The 18,035-nt window shown below is 31.6% G+C and overlaps 1 protein-coding gene across 1 annotated transcript; it reads left to right on the top strand.

Moving 5' to 3' along the window:
* Positions 1–10,603: 10,603 nt before the first annotated feature.
* LOC102625781 (putative cyclic nucleotide-gated ion channel 13) lies at positions 10,604–15,637 on the top strand. The gene is made up of 4 exons (XM_052433417.1): positions 10,604–10,750; positions 13,116–13,214; positions 13,515–13,739; positions 15,188–15,637. The coding sequence occupies exons 1-4, from the start codon at positions 10,604–10,606 to the stop codon at positions 15,635–15,637; spliced, it is 921 nt and encodes a 306-aa protein (XP_052289377.1).
* Positions 15,638–18,035: the final 2,398 nt, after the last annotated feature.

Raw genomic sequence — 18,035 nt, 5'->3', positions numbered from 1 at the left:
GATGTGGTCCAACCGTGGTCGGATCGGATTATGTCTCCATAAGAAAGGCTGTCAATTATGTCTCCATAAGAAAGACGTCACATAGATGATGTAATCAGATTTTATCATGCGTTTGTTCCCCTTCAAACGTCACATAGATGATGTAATCAGATTTTTATCATGCGTTTCTTCCTCTTCAATCGAGTACTTGTCACATCCTGAGTGTTTGTGAATCTACATTTTTTTAAGGGCATGTGTACAGTAGTAAGAAACAAGTTAAAAAATAATAAAAACACACATTTTGATGTTGTTATCTTTATCTTAAAGTATTAAAATCTATATTTCTTTTAATCTTTTAACTTGTCTTTTACGATATTAAAATAAGAAAATCCTTACTAAAAAGTAAAAGGGGACTTGTCATGTGCACAAAGTACAATATGTTTCAAATGTTACTTGATAGAAATTACTGAAAGCATTGTATCATTGGAAAACTCTGCTGCATGCTACTAATTTGACAGTTTATCAAATATTTTTTTGCCGCTCGCTACTTATGAATCACGTTTAGTCCCCTTTGAATTGTGTGCATCCACCATCTGTTAAATTTATCTTTGAATTTTCTCGCTTCCATAAGGGACACAAATAAGAAACAGACAAGGATGTTCAAATCCCCGAGTTGTAAAATTTACAAGATGCATCGGGTAGAAAAACCTCGTAGAAACCTTAGCTGATGAACTCTGTAAAGAATATCCTCATTCATTCAGCTAACCCGTTGAACCAAAATGCAAAATCATCCTCGATAAGTACAAGAAACAAAAACTTTACAAGAATAACTTATGAACTTGATAAATTTCTGAGGAGACTATAGAGATGGCTAATGGGCCGAGCGGCACAAGGTACGGCACGGGCACAACACGTGTCTGTACAGCACGGCACAACACGAGCACGTTTCGGTAGGGCACGAGGGGCATGGCATGACACGCACATGGGCTGTGCTGGGCCTAGAATTTTAGGCACGCGGGCTTTAAAAGCACGACATGATTAGAGATGGGCCAAAGCACGGCACTCGAAAAGGCACGTAATAAACACGCTTCATTAGTGGGCTAAGCACGCGGCCCGTGGGCCACTAATAGCACATGGGCAAAAGTATATCAAAATAAATTTTTTTAATGAAAAATAAATATAAAATATCATGATTTTATAAATATCTTGAAATTAAAATTTTTAATATATTTTTTTAGCATAGGCTTTTTAAAATTAATTTAAGTCCTAGTTTAAATAAATATTCTAATTTTTTTATGTTTATAATTTATTAAATGGATAAATAAATATCATGATTTTATAAATGATAAATAAAAAATTTTACGACATTAATATTTCATGTATGAAAACATAACTTAGTTAATAATTATGAACAAAATATTTTTATAAATTAAAAATTACATTTTCATTCAATAGAGTTTATGTGCAATTATAATATTAATAGTTCAAATAAAATTAGATGTAATTGTTATTCTAGAATTGTAATTTTATTTTTCATTAATTATTACTATGGTCTATGATATTATTATTATTGTTGTTGTTGTTGTTGTTATGCCGGTGGGCTTAAAAAAGCACGCCGGACACGTGAATTTTTTTAGACACGCTGGACATATAGACAAAAAAAAAAAAGTAGTGATACACATCCTAAATTTTTTGTCTTAAAAGTTATCCCAAATGATATGTCATTAATTGAGTGGTTGATAATTCTTTATAAGATCCAAGTGAATTAATTGTATTATCTCACCAACTAATTAATAAATGACACATTATTTAGAATAATTTTTTAAGATAAAAATTTAAAATATGTAGCATTATTTAAAAAAAATTAATTGAATTTTTTTTTTTTTTACACGGCACCGGCACAGCATGAGTAGGCTCGTGCCGTGGGCATTACCAGGCTCTTATAAAAAAAAAAAAAAAAAAAAAAAAAGGGCACGGCACGGCACGGTTCACTAGCCACCATTAGGTGACTACAACGTCATTTCAATTTGTGAGGTAATTATTTGATGTCATGATGCTGACTGAATCTCATTAAATTAATGACAATAATACAACAAATGTTACGATAACTCCAAATGAGCTATCACATTATGTATTTGATTCAAATAAGAGAACAAAATTTGCATTATTGATAGATATTATATTGTTTCTTGAAACTGTCTCTTGACAAATCGCCCATTAATGCAGTCATTGCTGACAAAACAACTTTGTGAAAAAGTTCACCAAGATAGCAAGCTGATAGAGAAATCTGACAATGCAATGCATGCCATCCTCACACTTCAATTTCATCGAAAATGGATAAGCCATTTTGTTCAACTTTCACCTCCGGAAGTTGAAAAGGACATGAATGCAATTATGCAAGTCCTTATCAAAGATGCAATGAATGACGCCTAAACTCCTATAGAGTAGAGTTAAGCTATTAATCACTGCACCGATACATCAAAAATTAAGTATGTGGATCAAAGACATCTTCATTCAAGAATCTCGAAATTTCAAAGCAATGCTTGTCATTTACATATCAAGCAAAGGGACCAAAGATGGTGGTGCTCTAATATTTTGTCTAGTCATATTTCAGATTCACCTTGTTCATGTCTTTTTCTTCGGTGCAGAAGTTGACCGCGGCCTATTTCAACATCATTCGTCATCCTCTCAATCTCCTCCTTTTTCACTGGCAGAACCAAAAATATCTTGCACCTCAGTGAAATATCATTGGAGACAAAAAAGTTTCTCCAGCTTATTCAACAACCAAAACCAGCCAAATATCACCTCCAGCCACAAAGCAATGAGCCAAGTAATTAAATTTCCTTGATGCAGGCTGAGGAAAGCCAATAAGCAATCAAAGGAGATGGAAGAATAGCACTATTAATTCAAGACCAACAAAGTTTGCAGCAAAACTGATAGTATTTATGATCTTGCAAAAGTCAATCTTGTCTGGTTATCAACACTGCAATTATAGCTTTTGTGCACCTCAGTTAGCCTTAAATTGTGAAAGTTTCAGCCAAACCAACAATTTCTAACCTACATCTCATGGTTATACAAGCTAACTAGCATCTGCTTCACTGCATTATGCTTCAAAAACAATCATACTAAATGTCACAATTCTGGTATATAAAAGTTCAGCCGTCTACACCATTCAAGTTGAGCATTTGACTGCATCTCTATGGGTACTATTAAGGGATGGCAATAATCAGTTATGATACGAATAATTGACATCCATAATCCGATATATCCGTCCGCACCCATGTCTAATTTTAGAGGTTTGATATGGATATGGATTTTTGTTTATATGAATATTGATATGCATAGATATTCGGGAAAAAAATTCTACTTAACACTAACGAATAGGATACGTCTTTCATTAGAGCGTTGTCATGCTGATGATGTGCAAGATATCATAAATAAAGGGAATCGTAGGGAACGAAATGAAATAAGTTTAAAGAATTTGAAAGAAACTGTTTATTCTCTTGTTCAACAATCCGGTGTGAAATTACATTTTACACGAGGTCCATGTAATTATATTTGTCATTAAGAATGAGCATTTGCCAAAAGAAGAAACACATGTCATGACAATGAGTGATTGACAAGTGACAAAATTGATAGACACCCGCCGAATATGTCATAACACAAACTTCTAAAATTGCTACAGACAATTAACTATAATGATGCACGATGCCCATCCAAGTTGTTTACTTGTATTGTCCAACTGTAAATGAGTACAGACATGCTACCATCAATCGTTGTTATTAGACTAGTCATTGACCTCAGTCACTCCTTCATAACCACATAATAAGGAGTGGCTATTTATTTAAAATATGAAGTGGAAAATTGAATTAATTTATTTGAAATAGAAATGGTCACAAGAAAAATTTGAATTAATTTCTTGAAACAGGATCCTACAAATGAAGTGTTTTAATTTCTTAATTTATTATTATTATTGTTATTTTGTTTTTAAATATTAAAAGAAAAAAAGAAAAAATTGGGTTGTCTTTAGTTTCTAGCGGACATCAGATTCATCATAATAAGCGTACCCTTGTCCATGTATAAATTGCATTTGCCTCTGAATTCTTCAATAATTGAAAAAGATGGGTGCTCGTGGGACACTCTCATTTATGATACAATTTAGGAATCAGAACTTAATGACGCAACCATCACCAGCAGCCTCTTTTTTGGAGGTACTCGGATGGCTATTATTGCCATTTAAAAGATAGCATAAATTTTGTAGATTGCTAGCTATGGCCGAGCTTTTAAATTTTTTATTTTTTATTTTTAGAGAAGAAGAAAAATAGCCATTTAAAAGATAACATAAATTTTCTAGATAGCTAGTTATGTTTGAGTTTTCAAATTTTTTTGAGAAAAAAAGATACTTATGTCTCTGAGATTTAGAAAAACGATCACACAAATTCTCAAAATTTTAATAAGATAAATCAAGACTTCTTTTTATTATAATATCTTTTAATTCTATAACTAAAAAAATTAACTATAATATTTTATAATACAAAAATAACTAAAATGACCCGCCTCAAATCTCCAGGACGAGTCTATCTAATCTCGCCAACCGAATTAATAATAATCTAATATCTAGAATTCTACCAAAAATTCGGCAGAATCTCTTATATAATTATGACATTCCCAAACTTACAATTTATAAAATTTAACACTCCTAAAAAATGATACAATATTCAATCAACCTCCACAACCAACTTCTTCAATCAAATACCAATATCCTTCAAATATATAATGTCAAGAATACAATAATTTATCTTTAATCACAAATAAGTAATAAATTATACAATTCAAAATATCCCAACAAAACATCTATGATTCCTAACATCATCACATGACCATAATTTTAAATTTAACTATCGTTGTTGGGTCAACTGATGTACCTGCATATCTTTGGGGGGGGGGGGGGGGGCAGGGAATATAATAAAAAAGGATGAGTATAAAATTCAGTGAGCTCAGTTGAGTATATTATGAAAAAAAAATAAATTTACTTAAAATAATCTAATCTTTCTCAAATCAATTTCATCAAAATATCATAAGAACTTAAATAAACTTATTTAATTTAAATCATGTTTTGATATAACAATAATACATAATACGGCAAGAAATCAAGGAAAACATGATACTTATAATAGCAAACACCAAATATCGAATCTATCACCAAACAAGTACCTAGGGGAATAATCTCATCATATTCGGACCTCGACGAATCGACAATCAGGGAACCATCATGGCCCGAAGCTATACGGATAGACAGGGAAGTACTATCTCATATCTCATCATATATGTGCATGCATAATCTAGTCCCCAAAGGATAAGGTGCCCAAGAATACGGTCCAAAGCTTTTGTGTGTACTCATAGGGGCCCCAAAGACCTATATTTCATCTGTATCATTATATCTCATCTGTATCTCAATATCTATATCTCTGTAATCATCATACTGCATGCATATGCCCCTAAAAGGCAAAAATTCCCAAACACACGACCCAAAGCCTCTATGTGTGTTCAAACGGGCCCTAAAAGCTTCTCATTCATCTGTATCATTGTATTTAGATGGAAAGAGTACTGTCTATACACATATACATAAACATAAAATGACACTTAAATCTCATTTCTTTTTCATGTAACATACTTTAAATCTATGTTATTCTCTTTAAAACCATTACCGAGCATTTACTGAAAAATGATAATAAAATCATTAATCAAACTCATTTTTTATAATAATAAATATCCGCATGTAGACAAAAATCCTTTTTCTAGAAAGTTATTAAATTCGAGTATTAAATACTTATTTATCAAACATGCTGTACTATATCGTAAAATCATAATATATTATGAAAATATGTTTTGTATATTCCACTCACAGTGACGATGTTCGAGCTCAATATCGTCAATGTCTGTGGGTTGATTCTTGTTCATGGATCCTCCTAATATAATGAAATAACATAATCATTCTCATAAATATGAAATACAACTAATTTTACGCAATAAATCTCGAAACAAATATCTATATGTAATAAACTATTCCCGTATGCATAAAATTACCAAAATACCCCATGCATGCTAAATTTACCAAAATGCCCCTGATATCAATATTTACCAAATTATCCTCATAATCCTAAATTACCAAGCTGACGTCAATTCAGATCACAAAAATAACCACAATGTTAGAAATTACGAAATTACCCTTAGAGAATGTCCTTAACAACATAAATTACTGAATTACCCCCGTAATCTCAAATTACCTAACTGCCCTAGTCCAAAATTACTAAACTATCCACCAATTTTAGAAATCACAAAATTATCCCCCACCGTTTTGTGAAATTACCGAACTACTCCTGGTAGTTAACGGTGACTGGACTTCGGTCGACGGCGACGAGAAGATCAGATTTGATAGTTCTTATATCAGTGAGTCCAATAGTGCCGGCGGTGACCACCCACGCGTGCCGACGGTGGTAGATCGAGCTTCCCTAGTCGCGAGCTTTCCGGTGGTCGATCGGTGGAATTCCAGCCGTTTCAGGCAGCGAGTTTGGTTGGAAAATGATGAGGGTGAGTTGCGGAACAAGATCCAAGCAGTGGCGTGGCCTAATTCCGGCGAAATCAACGGCGACGAAAACGAGTTGAGCTGTGGGTTTTTCAAGCTTGATCGCCGGCATTCTACCCATTTTCCGATGAGGTGGCCGGAATCGGTGGCTGGAGTTGGGTCGGGTTGCGCTAGTTCGGGTCAGGTCAGGTCAAACTCGGTCAGCTTCTCTCTTTCTCTCTCTCCCTCTCCCTTTCTCAATTTATACAACCAATTCTCTTTTTTTTTTCAAAGCTTAATACAAATTAAGCTAATACTGAACTCATATTGAAAATAAAATCCGACTACCCGACCTTTTAATCACGCTCGATTTGTCTTGATTTATTGTCTTGACAAATTTAAAATAATCCAAACACAATATATATTAATAAATATGTAACATTTAACAACCATCCCCCATAATATCGGAAAAAAATTGTAACTTCACTGTAAAAATTCGTAACGAGTCTGCTAAATTTAAAATTAATACCAAAGGAGAAAAATAAAATGATACACTTAATTAGAAAATTTAAAGCGCATATATTACAATAACATTAAAATAAATGAAATAATATACATTCAAAAATTATTTTAATATTTACAATCTATTAGATTTATTTTATTATATTAAAGCAAATTTTTAATAATAAATAGAAACATAATATTGAATATTTTGTACAATTTTAACATTATTAATGAAGAGATTTTGTTAATTTTAAAGTCTATTTAACTCAAATATTTATTTAAAATCCTTGTAATAAATCCAAATATATTATTAAATTTAATAATTTTAAATGTAAAAAATATTTTAATATTACTACTCTACTAGATATATTTTATTATTTTATATTATTTTTGTATTAATTAAAAATTTTTAAGTTAATTTTTTAGTTACTATATTCAAAGTGTATTATGATTAAAAAAGAATCCTAAAGTCTATATAATCATTTTTCAAAATTTTAGGAGTGTGAGTGTCGATTTTTCTTTTTTTTTTATAATTCTTTTCGTAAAAAAATTATATTCACGTTCTTTTAACTTCTCATTAATGCATTTTCATTGCCAGGGTTTCTGCGTTTTCAATCAAAAATCTAGTGAAGAAACTGGAAAATGTTGGAGGAAACGCTAATGCATTATACGTACAACCTAATAAACAAGTTGTTGGAGAGTACGGCTATAGCAATTTGTTTATGGTCATCTGTGCTTGTGTATACTATTAGTAAATCTATTTTTGAATGAACCCAAATAATCTAATTGTCCCGAGGTACTTACGGTCCATGGATCTAATAATTTTTGCTTCTTTTTATTTATTTATTTATTGCATATCATAACTTGTCAGTCTCATAATATTGTCCAACAAGATTGCCTTTTTGAAAAATTTCACATAAATCGGACACGGGTGATTATGTTATCCTTTCATTTTTCTAACGAATATAATTTTCACTGTCGTTTTGTGTTTTGGATAGCTGGAATGACAGTGACGACCAAGTCAAGGTCTTTTAAGTGTACAGTCCAACTCCTTTTAAATAGCAATTGAATTCTGCACTTTAAGCAATAAGTTACTCGGCCAAATTTGCAGAAATATTTCAAAGTTTAATTCTTCACTTGGATTTTTCATTGCTGATCATGTAAGTTAGTTAGTTATTATTATTATTTTTTTTTTCACCACGGTAACTCTTGTGCTTACACTTTTCGCGGAGCTAGTTCTATTTTCTTAATGTTCTAATTTTCAATGAATATATTTGGACAAAGCCACGAACTTGTCTTTTAGAGGGCTTAACTTGTATTAATATTGCTGATATATTCCTTATAAATCAAAAAGAGCAAACAAAGTTCTTATAAAACGCAAGGATAGCAGAGAGTGGTTTTAATTTTTTTTTTTAATGTTATCTCAATTTTAATAATAGATGATTGATTGATTCGATCTTCTTCTTGTCCATAATTAAAATAACTACTTTCTACTTCCTAAAGGAATTTCCTGCTCATGTTTTTTAATCCTACTCCAAAATTCTCATCTTATTTGGTGAAAATTTTCTTGATGTTAACAAACTTATGTTAACTGTCAACTATTGTTAAATTAAGTCAATTTGTTTTTCAACTATCAGACCGGAAAAGAGTACCTAATAACATGTAACGTTAGGAGAGTTTTGGTGAGGTTTAAAGCATGAAAGGAAATGGCTAATTGCCTAATTCCAATAAGAAGGAAGATTTGGTAATTTTCTCCTTTTCCAATGTATGCAAATCCACGACAGCCACCCTACGCCTCCTCCCCTTATTTTTTAAGGAAGTATGTGATTTTTTAAATTGGGCTTTGACTGCAAGCAACTGTAATATGTTGGACTTCCGTAATAGGCTTGTTTCTACTGTACGGATATTTATGTATTATAAAAATAAAATAAAAAACATTATGACAAAACCTTGACTTGCGTTTCGATCATATCAGGTCTCAGGATCCAGAGAAAGGTTCAAAACATGAACAACCTGAAGTGCATTGTAATGGAACGAACTCGGCCGATAAAAAACGAACAACATGCTTCCGTTGGGCTAAAAAATTTCTCGGTATCATACTTCTGTGTGCGGCGCTATTATGCCTGCCAGCATATAGTGGGGTAATGCTAGTGGCATGCCTGTTGATTATAATAATTATAATAATTGTGTTGTATCGTAAAGCGATAGCGGCTGCAATCGAGAATAAAAGATATCTTCTACTGAATGTGATTGCAATGATCCTTGATCCTTTTTTCTTCTACATTCCGGACCTGAAAGATGAAATTAAATGCATTCGCTGCAACGATACCTTGGGGATTACCGCTACTGTCATCCGTTCCATCCTCGATTTCCTTAAGCTACTACATATTAGCTCTGAGCTTCGTGAGGCAGATAAAAAAGAGAACCAAAGAAAAAAATTTAAACATTTATGGCAGCAATTAAAAAATTTCAAGGTATAATTTACTTTCGCTAACTAGTTGTTTCTTCAACTTCCATAATTTATATAAATATAGTCTCCGTTATCTTCTTTGCTCCGTACGAAGTGTTGATTCTTTTTTTTTTTTTTTTGCCTTAGAAGGGAGGAAGAGAAGTACTTGAAGATCCAATGGTACGTATGTGGATGCTCTTCTTCATTGATGGTTTGGCCATCCTTCCCATCCCCCAGGTAAAGGCACTGTCTAATTACTATTACGTATATATTGTTTATTGATTTCTTATGTAGTTCAATCCTTCCCATCCCCCATGTGCATATCGTAGTAGTGGTTTTGATTGTGATAAAGATAGATCTTTATATGATTCATGTCAAGAATAATGATTTCAATGTCATTTTTCCATTTTCTTTGATTAAAGTTGTATTTACACGTAAAACCCTAAATGTTTTGCATTGATAGTAATTTTGGTTAGAGTGTAGTGTTAAATTTCAGCCATATGAATTCGATACTTTTATTAAACTTGTTTAATAATTTCAAACACTAACTCAACCTGTCTATTAATAATTATGTCACATGCTTAATATGCTTTAAAAATATATTTTTAAAATTTGACTTGTTTACATGGGTTTAATGTATTTGTTTAAAATATTTAGAGTACTACCTCTCAAATTCAAATCAATTCTAGTCTTATCATAACTGGATAATCTTGAAATATATACAAATATAAACTCGGTTCAATCGCATCCAAAATCTAGTCAATGCAACATCATTATTAATCAAATTGTTAATTATGTCATAATTAAATAGGTTCACGTGACAGGAACTTTAAACTCACAAGATACTAATTTGTGTCTCTTTTCGCCAACGTGAACAAACTATTATTTTCATGCCATTAGGATCAATTTCGCGGGTTGTTTCAAAAATTGCCATCCCACCTATACCATCGGTTTGCGCAAAAATAAATAATCAATTTTGTTCATATTCAATATCATTCAAAATGTTTATTTACATTAATTATTCCATATCATCTAATAGGACTTCAATTAATATCGTTCAGGTTTTGGTGATTTTCCCGATAAGAGACACAGGATTCTCGACGGCAATGACCTTCTTTGTTTTACAATATTTGCTAAGGGTTATTCGAACGTATTTCCTGTTCACAGATGCTATAGAGGTTTCAGGGGTGATTGCCGATGCTACATGGGGCATTTTTGCCTTCTATGTTCTTCTTTACTTGCAAAGCGGTCATGTAAGTTCAAAGTATCATCATTTTACCGACATATATATTTTTAGGGAGATTACAATTTTTCCACCCTACAGATGGCAAAAATTTCAAATTTACCATTTTTATGCTAAAAGTTTTCAAAATACCATTTTTATATTCAATTTTTGGAATCAGAAAAGCATGAATTATGATATTCACTATTTTGTAATTTAGAAAAGCATATTCTAGTAAAACTAGAATTTTAGCAACCATCAGTTAATACACATATATACGCACACTCAATTAGTTTTTTTGGATGTAAATTTTAGATATTGGAATCGTCGATATACGATTTTCCTTCTGCTTTGCAAATTAATTTTTCTGATAAGTTATCTTTCAGATGTTTGGAGCCCTATGGTACTATTACGCCATAGAAAAAGCGACTGATTGCTGGAGGGAAGCCAGCGAAAATCATACCGGACGCAGTCATAGTTACGTTTTTTGTAATAAATGTTTCGGAGACTACAAGCTTCTAAATGATTCTTGCCCTATAAGTACAGGAAATACTACCAGATATAATTTTGGAATATATAAAGATGCTCTTCAGTCTGGTATTGTGAGGGAGACATATTTTCCTAAGAAATTGTTGCGTTGTTTACATTGGGGCCTGCAAAAACTCAGGTTTGCCCGTTTTCATTTGGCTTGGATAATCATTACCGTGCATGTTCATTTTGTAGTTCTTTTTGCATGCATGTGTTTTTCTCTTTCTCTTTATCAATTTATTCTTTTCTTTGTAGCTCTATGCATACTCTAATGGGAACATTTCACTGAGAGAGGGCTATATCTAATAACACCAATTAAATCAAAACATATAAGATCAATTAAGTTTATATAAAATTGAAGTAATTTTGTTATTTTTATTAAATTAAGATGATGTGTGAAAGTTAACATTGGGAGTAAAAAATATTGTTTAAAAGTAAAATGGAAACTAAATTAAAGAGTATTGATTACTCAACCTTATTTAAATAATTTTTGTATAGGGCCGCAGTGGCGGATCTACAGCACTGTTTGGTCCAGAAAATATCATTTTAATCCAGTGTTTTGATTAAGATTTTATAAGGATAGAGTTTTTATTTTAATTTTATATACATCACCAATTTAGTTACCCATTTGTTTTAATCAAATATCATAAAACAATAGAGTTTTTACTTTATTTTCAAATATGTCCCTAATTCGATTACATTTTTTTCCAACTGAAATTAATGACTTATTTTATAAAATGATTAAATTATATATCTATTGAATAGATTGAAAACGTTAGGGGTCTAAAATGTTATTACTGCTTTAATTTTTTTAATTTTTAATTGAAAAAAAGTATGTCAATGTAATATAACATTGTCACTAGTATTAAAAATACTAAAAAAACATATAATAACAATTATTAACAATTTCATAAATTTTTTATCTGAATGTTGAGATTTATTTATTAGCTACATTAACTAAGAGGATAAGTTAGAAAGTAAAATTTGAGTATTTTGAGAAGATTTTGATAGAAGAATCATTAGCATATGAGTTTTCAAAGAGAGTCAAAGTACTTGGCAAAGAAAAATAACGGCACGCAAATACATTTTTGCTGGGTTAAAGTTTAGTTTATTATTGAAACTCTTGACTAATAATATTTTTATAATTTAAAAAGATGAATAGATTTTAATTGTTTAATTTATTTAAGCTTGGTATTTAAGTACTTTTAAGAATAAAAGTTCTACTTGCAATTTTTAATTGTTTATAATTACATGTATTGATTTATTCTAACTTGAAATTATTAATTGATTTATTAATTCTTATATAATTCGATGTTATTATAGGTTGTAATGTTAGATTCCATAATTGAAAAATAGTATTTCTATATTTGAATTATCTTTTGTTTTCTACTCTTTTTGTATAATTATTTTTGTTTAGAGTACATATTCATAGGGTTTTTCGTATTCCCCTTATTTGACGTACTTTTTTTTACTCATGAATGTTTATGTTCATTTCAAAATATAAAATTTTTAATTTAGCCTGGGATAATATAAAGTTCTAGGTCCACTCATGTATAGGGGTTTATTTCAACCAAACTCTTTTATTCAACTCAAAGGGGGAAAAAAAAGTAATATTTTTGCTAAGGTCTCAAATAAAAATTTCACGGGTTATACTGAAAATTTTCTTTCCACCGGACTGGTTATTAGGTAGGTCCTCAACGTAACTAGGTGTTCAATCCTGTTGATTCTGTTAAGAAAAAAAAAATGATGTCTGCATTGGAAAGAAACTCTATTATTTGTTTTCTATCATTTCAATTGTTGTTAAATACGCAGGAAAATATATATAATAATTTTGAACTGAATGAACCTTTTGCAGTGCGTTTGGTCAGGACCTTGAAACAAGTGATGATGTCGGGGAAAACATCTTTGCAATTTGGATGACCATCTACGGCGTAGTGCTGTTTGTCTTTTTAATTGGAAGGATGCAGGTAATTCGCATACATTTTTCTGTTTCTTATCGATCCATCAATTTATATAGTTGCTCACCTCTAAAAATCCCTGATTTTAATAAAATCTGGAATGAGTTGACAATGATGCTAACAGACTTTTTAACCGTTTCACAATATTGTCAAATAGTTTACAACATTATAACATTCTGTTCACATTGATGTCAACTTGTCTTGGATTTTATGTTCTAATTGAAAAAATTTCATATGTATAGTTTTTAATTAGATTTTAAACATAGAAGTTACTTGTGTCAATGTATTAATGACTATATGTACGTACAGTCTGAGACTACAAGAGCACATAAGATAAACCAGAAGTTGCGGCAGATCAAGCATTGGAAACACTTTAAGGATATCTCCACTTTTGTCCGTGCCAAGATAAGGGAAGCCAAGCGTGAAAATTTGCTATTAAAACATGATATTCACATAGATAGTTTGGTAAGCGATCTCCCCGATGACACTGCAAAGCAAGTAAAACTCCATTTCGGCAGAAATCTGCTTGGCCAGGTGAGTTTCTATTGCTTTCTGTACAATTAATAATCCTTATAGTTATTTATCAAAAAAGATGTCAATTTTGTTACAAATATTTCGAATGGGCGTCTTATAGCAACATCCAGAGTCTTCGTTGTATGTGCTTGATTGTTAGGAAAAAAAAATTAGAAAATTTATAATAAATTAATTAATTAGTACCTATTAACCATATGTATTAAATGATTATTAAAGAAAAAATGGGGCTATTTGCATTTTAAACATTACTTTAAATACTCTTATTAAAATATTTTATTACAAAAATTTATTATAACTGATAAAATAGTTTATAATTCTTATACCTTAAATCCTAAAACTTCTTGTTCTAATAATAACTAAATTTGTATTACATATTTTTTTTTTTACTTTTTTACAAATTGTAAACAATTATCTCCTGATTCAAGGGAATGAATAAACCCAACGGCTGGAAAAAATTTATTGGGAGAAGTCGTTAGATCTCATCATGTAAACGGGAAAGAATTTTGAAAGTCAAAATTATCAGGAGGTATGCTTGGCATATTTTAAAGAGTGTATAAATTAAGTAAAACTTAATTTTCAGAATTTATTGAATGATTGTAAGTGTTTAGAGTAATATATATATAGAGTGCAAATAGCCTCACCCATTACAAAAATACTTATAATGTATTTTATATTTAAGGACAATTTATTAGTATATTAAATATAATATTATTATTTTAGACACCCATCAAATACACCCATTTATTTATAATTATTCTTTATTTAAACCCTAAAACTTGCTTCTTCATGTCTAATAAAACAATTTGAAAATTCTTCACAGTGCATGTATGAAAAAAAACGAAAAAAAAAACAAGGTACAATTGTCGTAGTACAAAATGGAATAGTGAAAACGAAAAAAAGAAAAAAAAAAGAAAGCAATTATATGAACGAAATGAAAGAAAATGCTAAATAGCAATGGATTGAAATTAGTTAAGAAAAATGTGATTGAAATTGGAGTCCTCTCAATATAGATGTAAAGATGTACCGAATATTCTCATAGGTATATAGCGTAAATAAAGATAATTAAATTAAAGATTTAAGTAAGGACTTTTTTGTTGTTTTAAAATAGTGGATAGAGCTAAGCTCAAATATATAAATTTTAGAGATAAGTGTACAAAGTAATAATCGAGTACTCAAAAGTAATATTTAGAGTACAAATAGCCTCACCATTAAAGAAAAGATTAACAATAAACATCTCTAATGATGAGAGTTCTAAGTAAATTAATTATATATTATCTCACAATCGACAATCCACTTCATACTATGCGACTAGCCATGCATTATCAAATTGGTGATTATGACGAGTTGTGATTTTTAAGTAGTAACTTAGTTATTTATAACCTTATGATATAATCGTTGCATGAATATTGACGACTCTGATTCTCATTCATTCTTGGATGTACATCAAGATGCAAAAATTTGAAAATTGGGAAGACTACTCGTTGGATCATCTATGTGGTTGTCTAAAGCCAGTCTTCTTTAGTGAACGGACTACAATTATTTCGGAGGGAGAGTCAATTCATGAGATGCTCTTTGTGTTGGAAGGCCAGATTTCGATCTACTCAAAATTTAAGTTGATTGGACTGAAACGTCAGGAAGATGGTAACTATTGCGGAGAAGAAATTATAGATTGGGCTGAGAATCAGAGCTCGTCTCACGGCCACCTCCCTATCTCAACCAGAACCATTATAGCACATACTAATATTGAAGGTTTTACTCTCAAGGCTGATGACTTGAAACAGGGTGTAGCACTTCACCGGCGTTTCGATCAGTTAGTAAGATCCGTACAATCATCCTGGCGTTCTAAGAAGTCCAAGCAAATGCAGATGAAGAGAAGGCAAAGCCGAAGTCATGAGTAACTATTTGGGATTGGACTTGTAGTTCTTATTATACTACTATGTCTACTGTTTACGTTGGGTTTCTGTTTACTTGCTTAGGTACCAGAAAATAATCTACTTTTGTTGTGACATATTAGACTATAATTATCTGGTACATGATTTTAGATGAAAATAATAAGTAGCACCAGAACAACCTATAGATCACAGTGAAGAGCTGAAGCAGATCATCTCAGGGCAATCCTAAGTGGGTCACGTGGGTAAAGTGATGTTTTGCCAACGGTGTTGAGGCCACAGAAAAGCATCACCATGAAGAGGTGCACCGTATCCGAAAATCAGTATCAATCATAACACAAGGTTAAACAGATTTTAAAAGATTAACAGAATGCTTATGCAAACATAAAGCGACACATCAAGCAACAAACTATATTTCTTCTCGCTTAAGTACAAACTGATAACTGTTTCAGAATAATCCAGCATGATCAAGATTAAAATCACTCAGAAAAATCTAAGCCAAATGCATGTGAAAGCTTTTAGAGGAACACGGGTTGAGCTGATGTGCCCTTCGCGTAATAGGCTCGCGGTTGTTAGCAACAAGATCGAAGAGGTAAAATCAAGGTGACAAGGTAACAATACCTGAAAGGATCAATAAATGTTGTTGATATTGTCTTGACATATGAATGCCACATGCCTGCACGTTCGCTCTGCCAAGAACTCTGGTAGATGAGTACATTGAGCACCTGAAATTATCTTTTCACCTGAAAGGAAGGAACATATGCACAAATTCCAATCAACTGAATAATCACTGGATATTTTCATCCAACAAGTGATAGTGTTTATAAAAAATATAAAAATGAAAACCAAGCAGAAAATTCTTAAGCATAAGTAAGATGACTGTGATTATCATTATTAAGCAATCAACCTAGTACAACCTTCAACCAGTGTTTGAGACAATGCAAGTAGTATCATGATAATAAATCTTTACTTCCAAACAGAACATCATTTCTTCATGTAATAAAATGAATGAAGATAGATTTCAGGAAGACAGCAGCACGAAATCAAATATATGTGCACAAAAAAAGTAGAAGAAATATTTCAGCGTCATCTATTAGCTCGAATAAAAACATCAATGCGGTGTAAAACAAACTGATGAAGAGATTACTGGGCATGAAAGTGTACCCAAAGTGGAAACATGAGTTTCAACTTTTGATTTTGGTCGCTTCACATTCCGGAATGCTCTTGTGAGAATTAGTTGTACAATCAAATCCCATTCCATAAAATATCAGATACTCCCTGAAAATGCCATGCCACTTGATACAGCCAATGGCCGTGGTATCTCTAAAACTTTTCCCCTTTGAGGATTGCATATAAAGAGTTCCACTAGATGCCATTTATTTCAAAAGATCAATAAACATTAACACTGTTTTCGCCAGCATTACATCCCTCAGAGATCTCAAGATCCTTGATGACATTACCATTGCATATAAATGAATGCATGGCGTCCTCAAGAACAAGAAGCAGAATTTGAGGTTCTTCAGCAGCAGCCGCAGCCTGTGTTGATAAACGCTTGTTAGCAAAAGAATGGCTGTCAATTATGTCATTCTAGAATTTAGAAACAGATCACAAACGCAACTGATTATGCGGGGAATCTCAGAAAGATACCATAGAAAAGATAATCAGAAACTTCTTCCTTCATGTGTCTTATACATTTTTTAGCATCCTTTCGATTATCTTCGATTGAAAATTTATTACTTCCTGCATGTGAAAGTTATTTGAGTGTCAGAAAGCCTGCATTGAATATAGATTTGAGGGAATAATTTTGACATAAAAATTAACATGAAAGCTAATACAAAGAAACAGTTCTTATATGAACAAAATTAACATGAATCGAGAAACAGAGCGTAACAGGGTAGCTGCAACTAATAACTCACAAACTAAACAGAGCGTAACAGGGTAGCTGCAACTAATAACTCACAAACTAACTTCTAAAGTGACCTAATGGGCATCAAATCTAAGGATTAAAGCACTAATTATAGGATTTAACAAAAGATCAGCCAAACATTATTTATTTATTTTCTCTTTTAAGAAAAAAAAGGTCAGCTTTTTCGAGATTTCAGGAAGACAACAACATAAGATCAAGTAAGTATATGTGCACAAAAAATGAAGAAGAAATATTTCAGCTTCGTCGATTACCACAAAGAGAACATCAATGCTGTGTAGAACAAACTGATAAAGAGATTACTCACCATGGAGGTGTGCCCAGAGTGGAAACTTCAGTTTCCACTCTTGACCTCGTAAGCGACGCGATAAACCAGTCCTTTGCAATTCACGTACCTGAAAAATCTTGAAAGAATTGGTTGAACTATCAAATCCCATTCCAAACATGTTGGTGTTAATAAGTTGGTTAATGATCTTCCTGACG

This window comes from Citrus sinensis, chromosome 9 (genome assembly GCF_022201045.2).
Source record: "Citrus sinensis cultivar Valencia sweet orange chromosome 9, DVS_A1.0, whole genome shotgun sequence".
Lineage (NCBI taxonomy): Eukaryota > Viridiplantae > Streptophyta > Magnoliopsida > Sapindales > Rutaceae > Citrus > Citrus sinensis.
The sequence above is the reverse complement of the archived record's forward strand: the minus strand, read 5'-3'. Positions and strand labels throughout refer to the sequence as shown.

Bases quoted from the DNA above. Each gene is read 5' to 3' on its own strand.
- LOC102625781 (XM_052433417.1), top strand. From the start codon at position 10,604: ATGACCTTCTTTGTTTTACAATATTTGCTAAGGGTTATTCGAACGTAT. The intron at 10,751-13,115 runs GTAAGTTCAAAG...GCGTTTGGTCAG, and splicing joins TTTACTTGCAAAGCGGTCAT to GACCTTGAAACAAGTGATGA. The intron at 13,740-15,187 runs GTGAGTTTCTAT...ATGTACATCAAG, and splicing joins GCAGAAATCTGCTTGGCCAG to ATGCAAAAATTTGAAAATTG.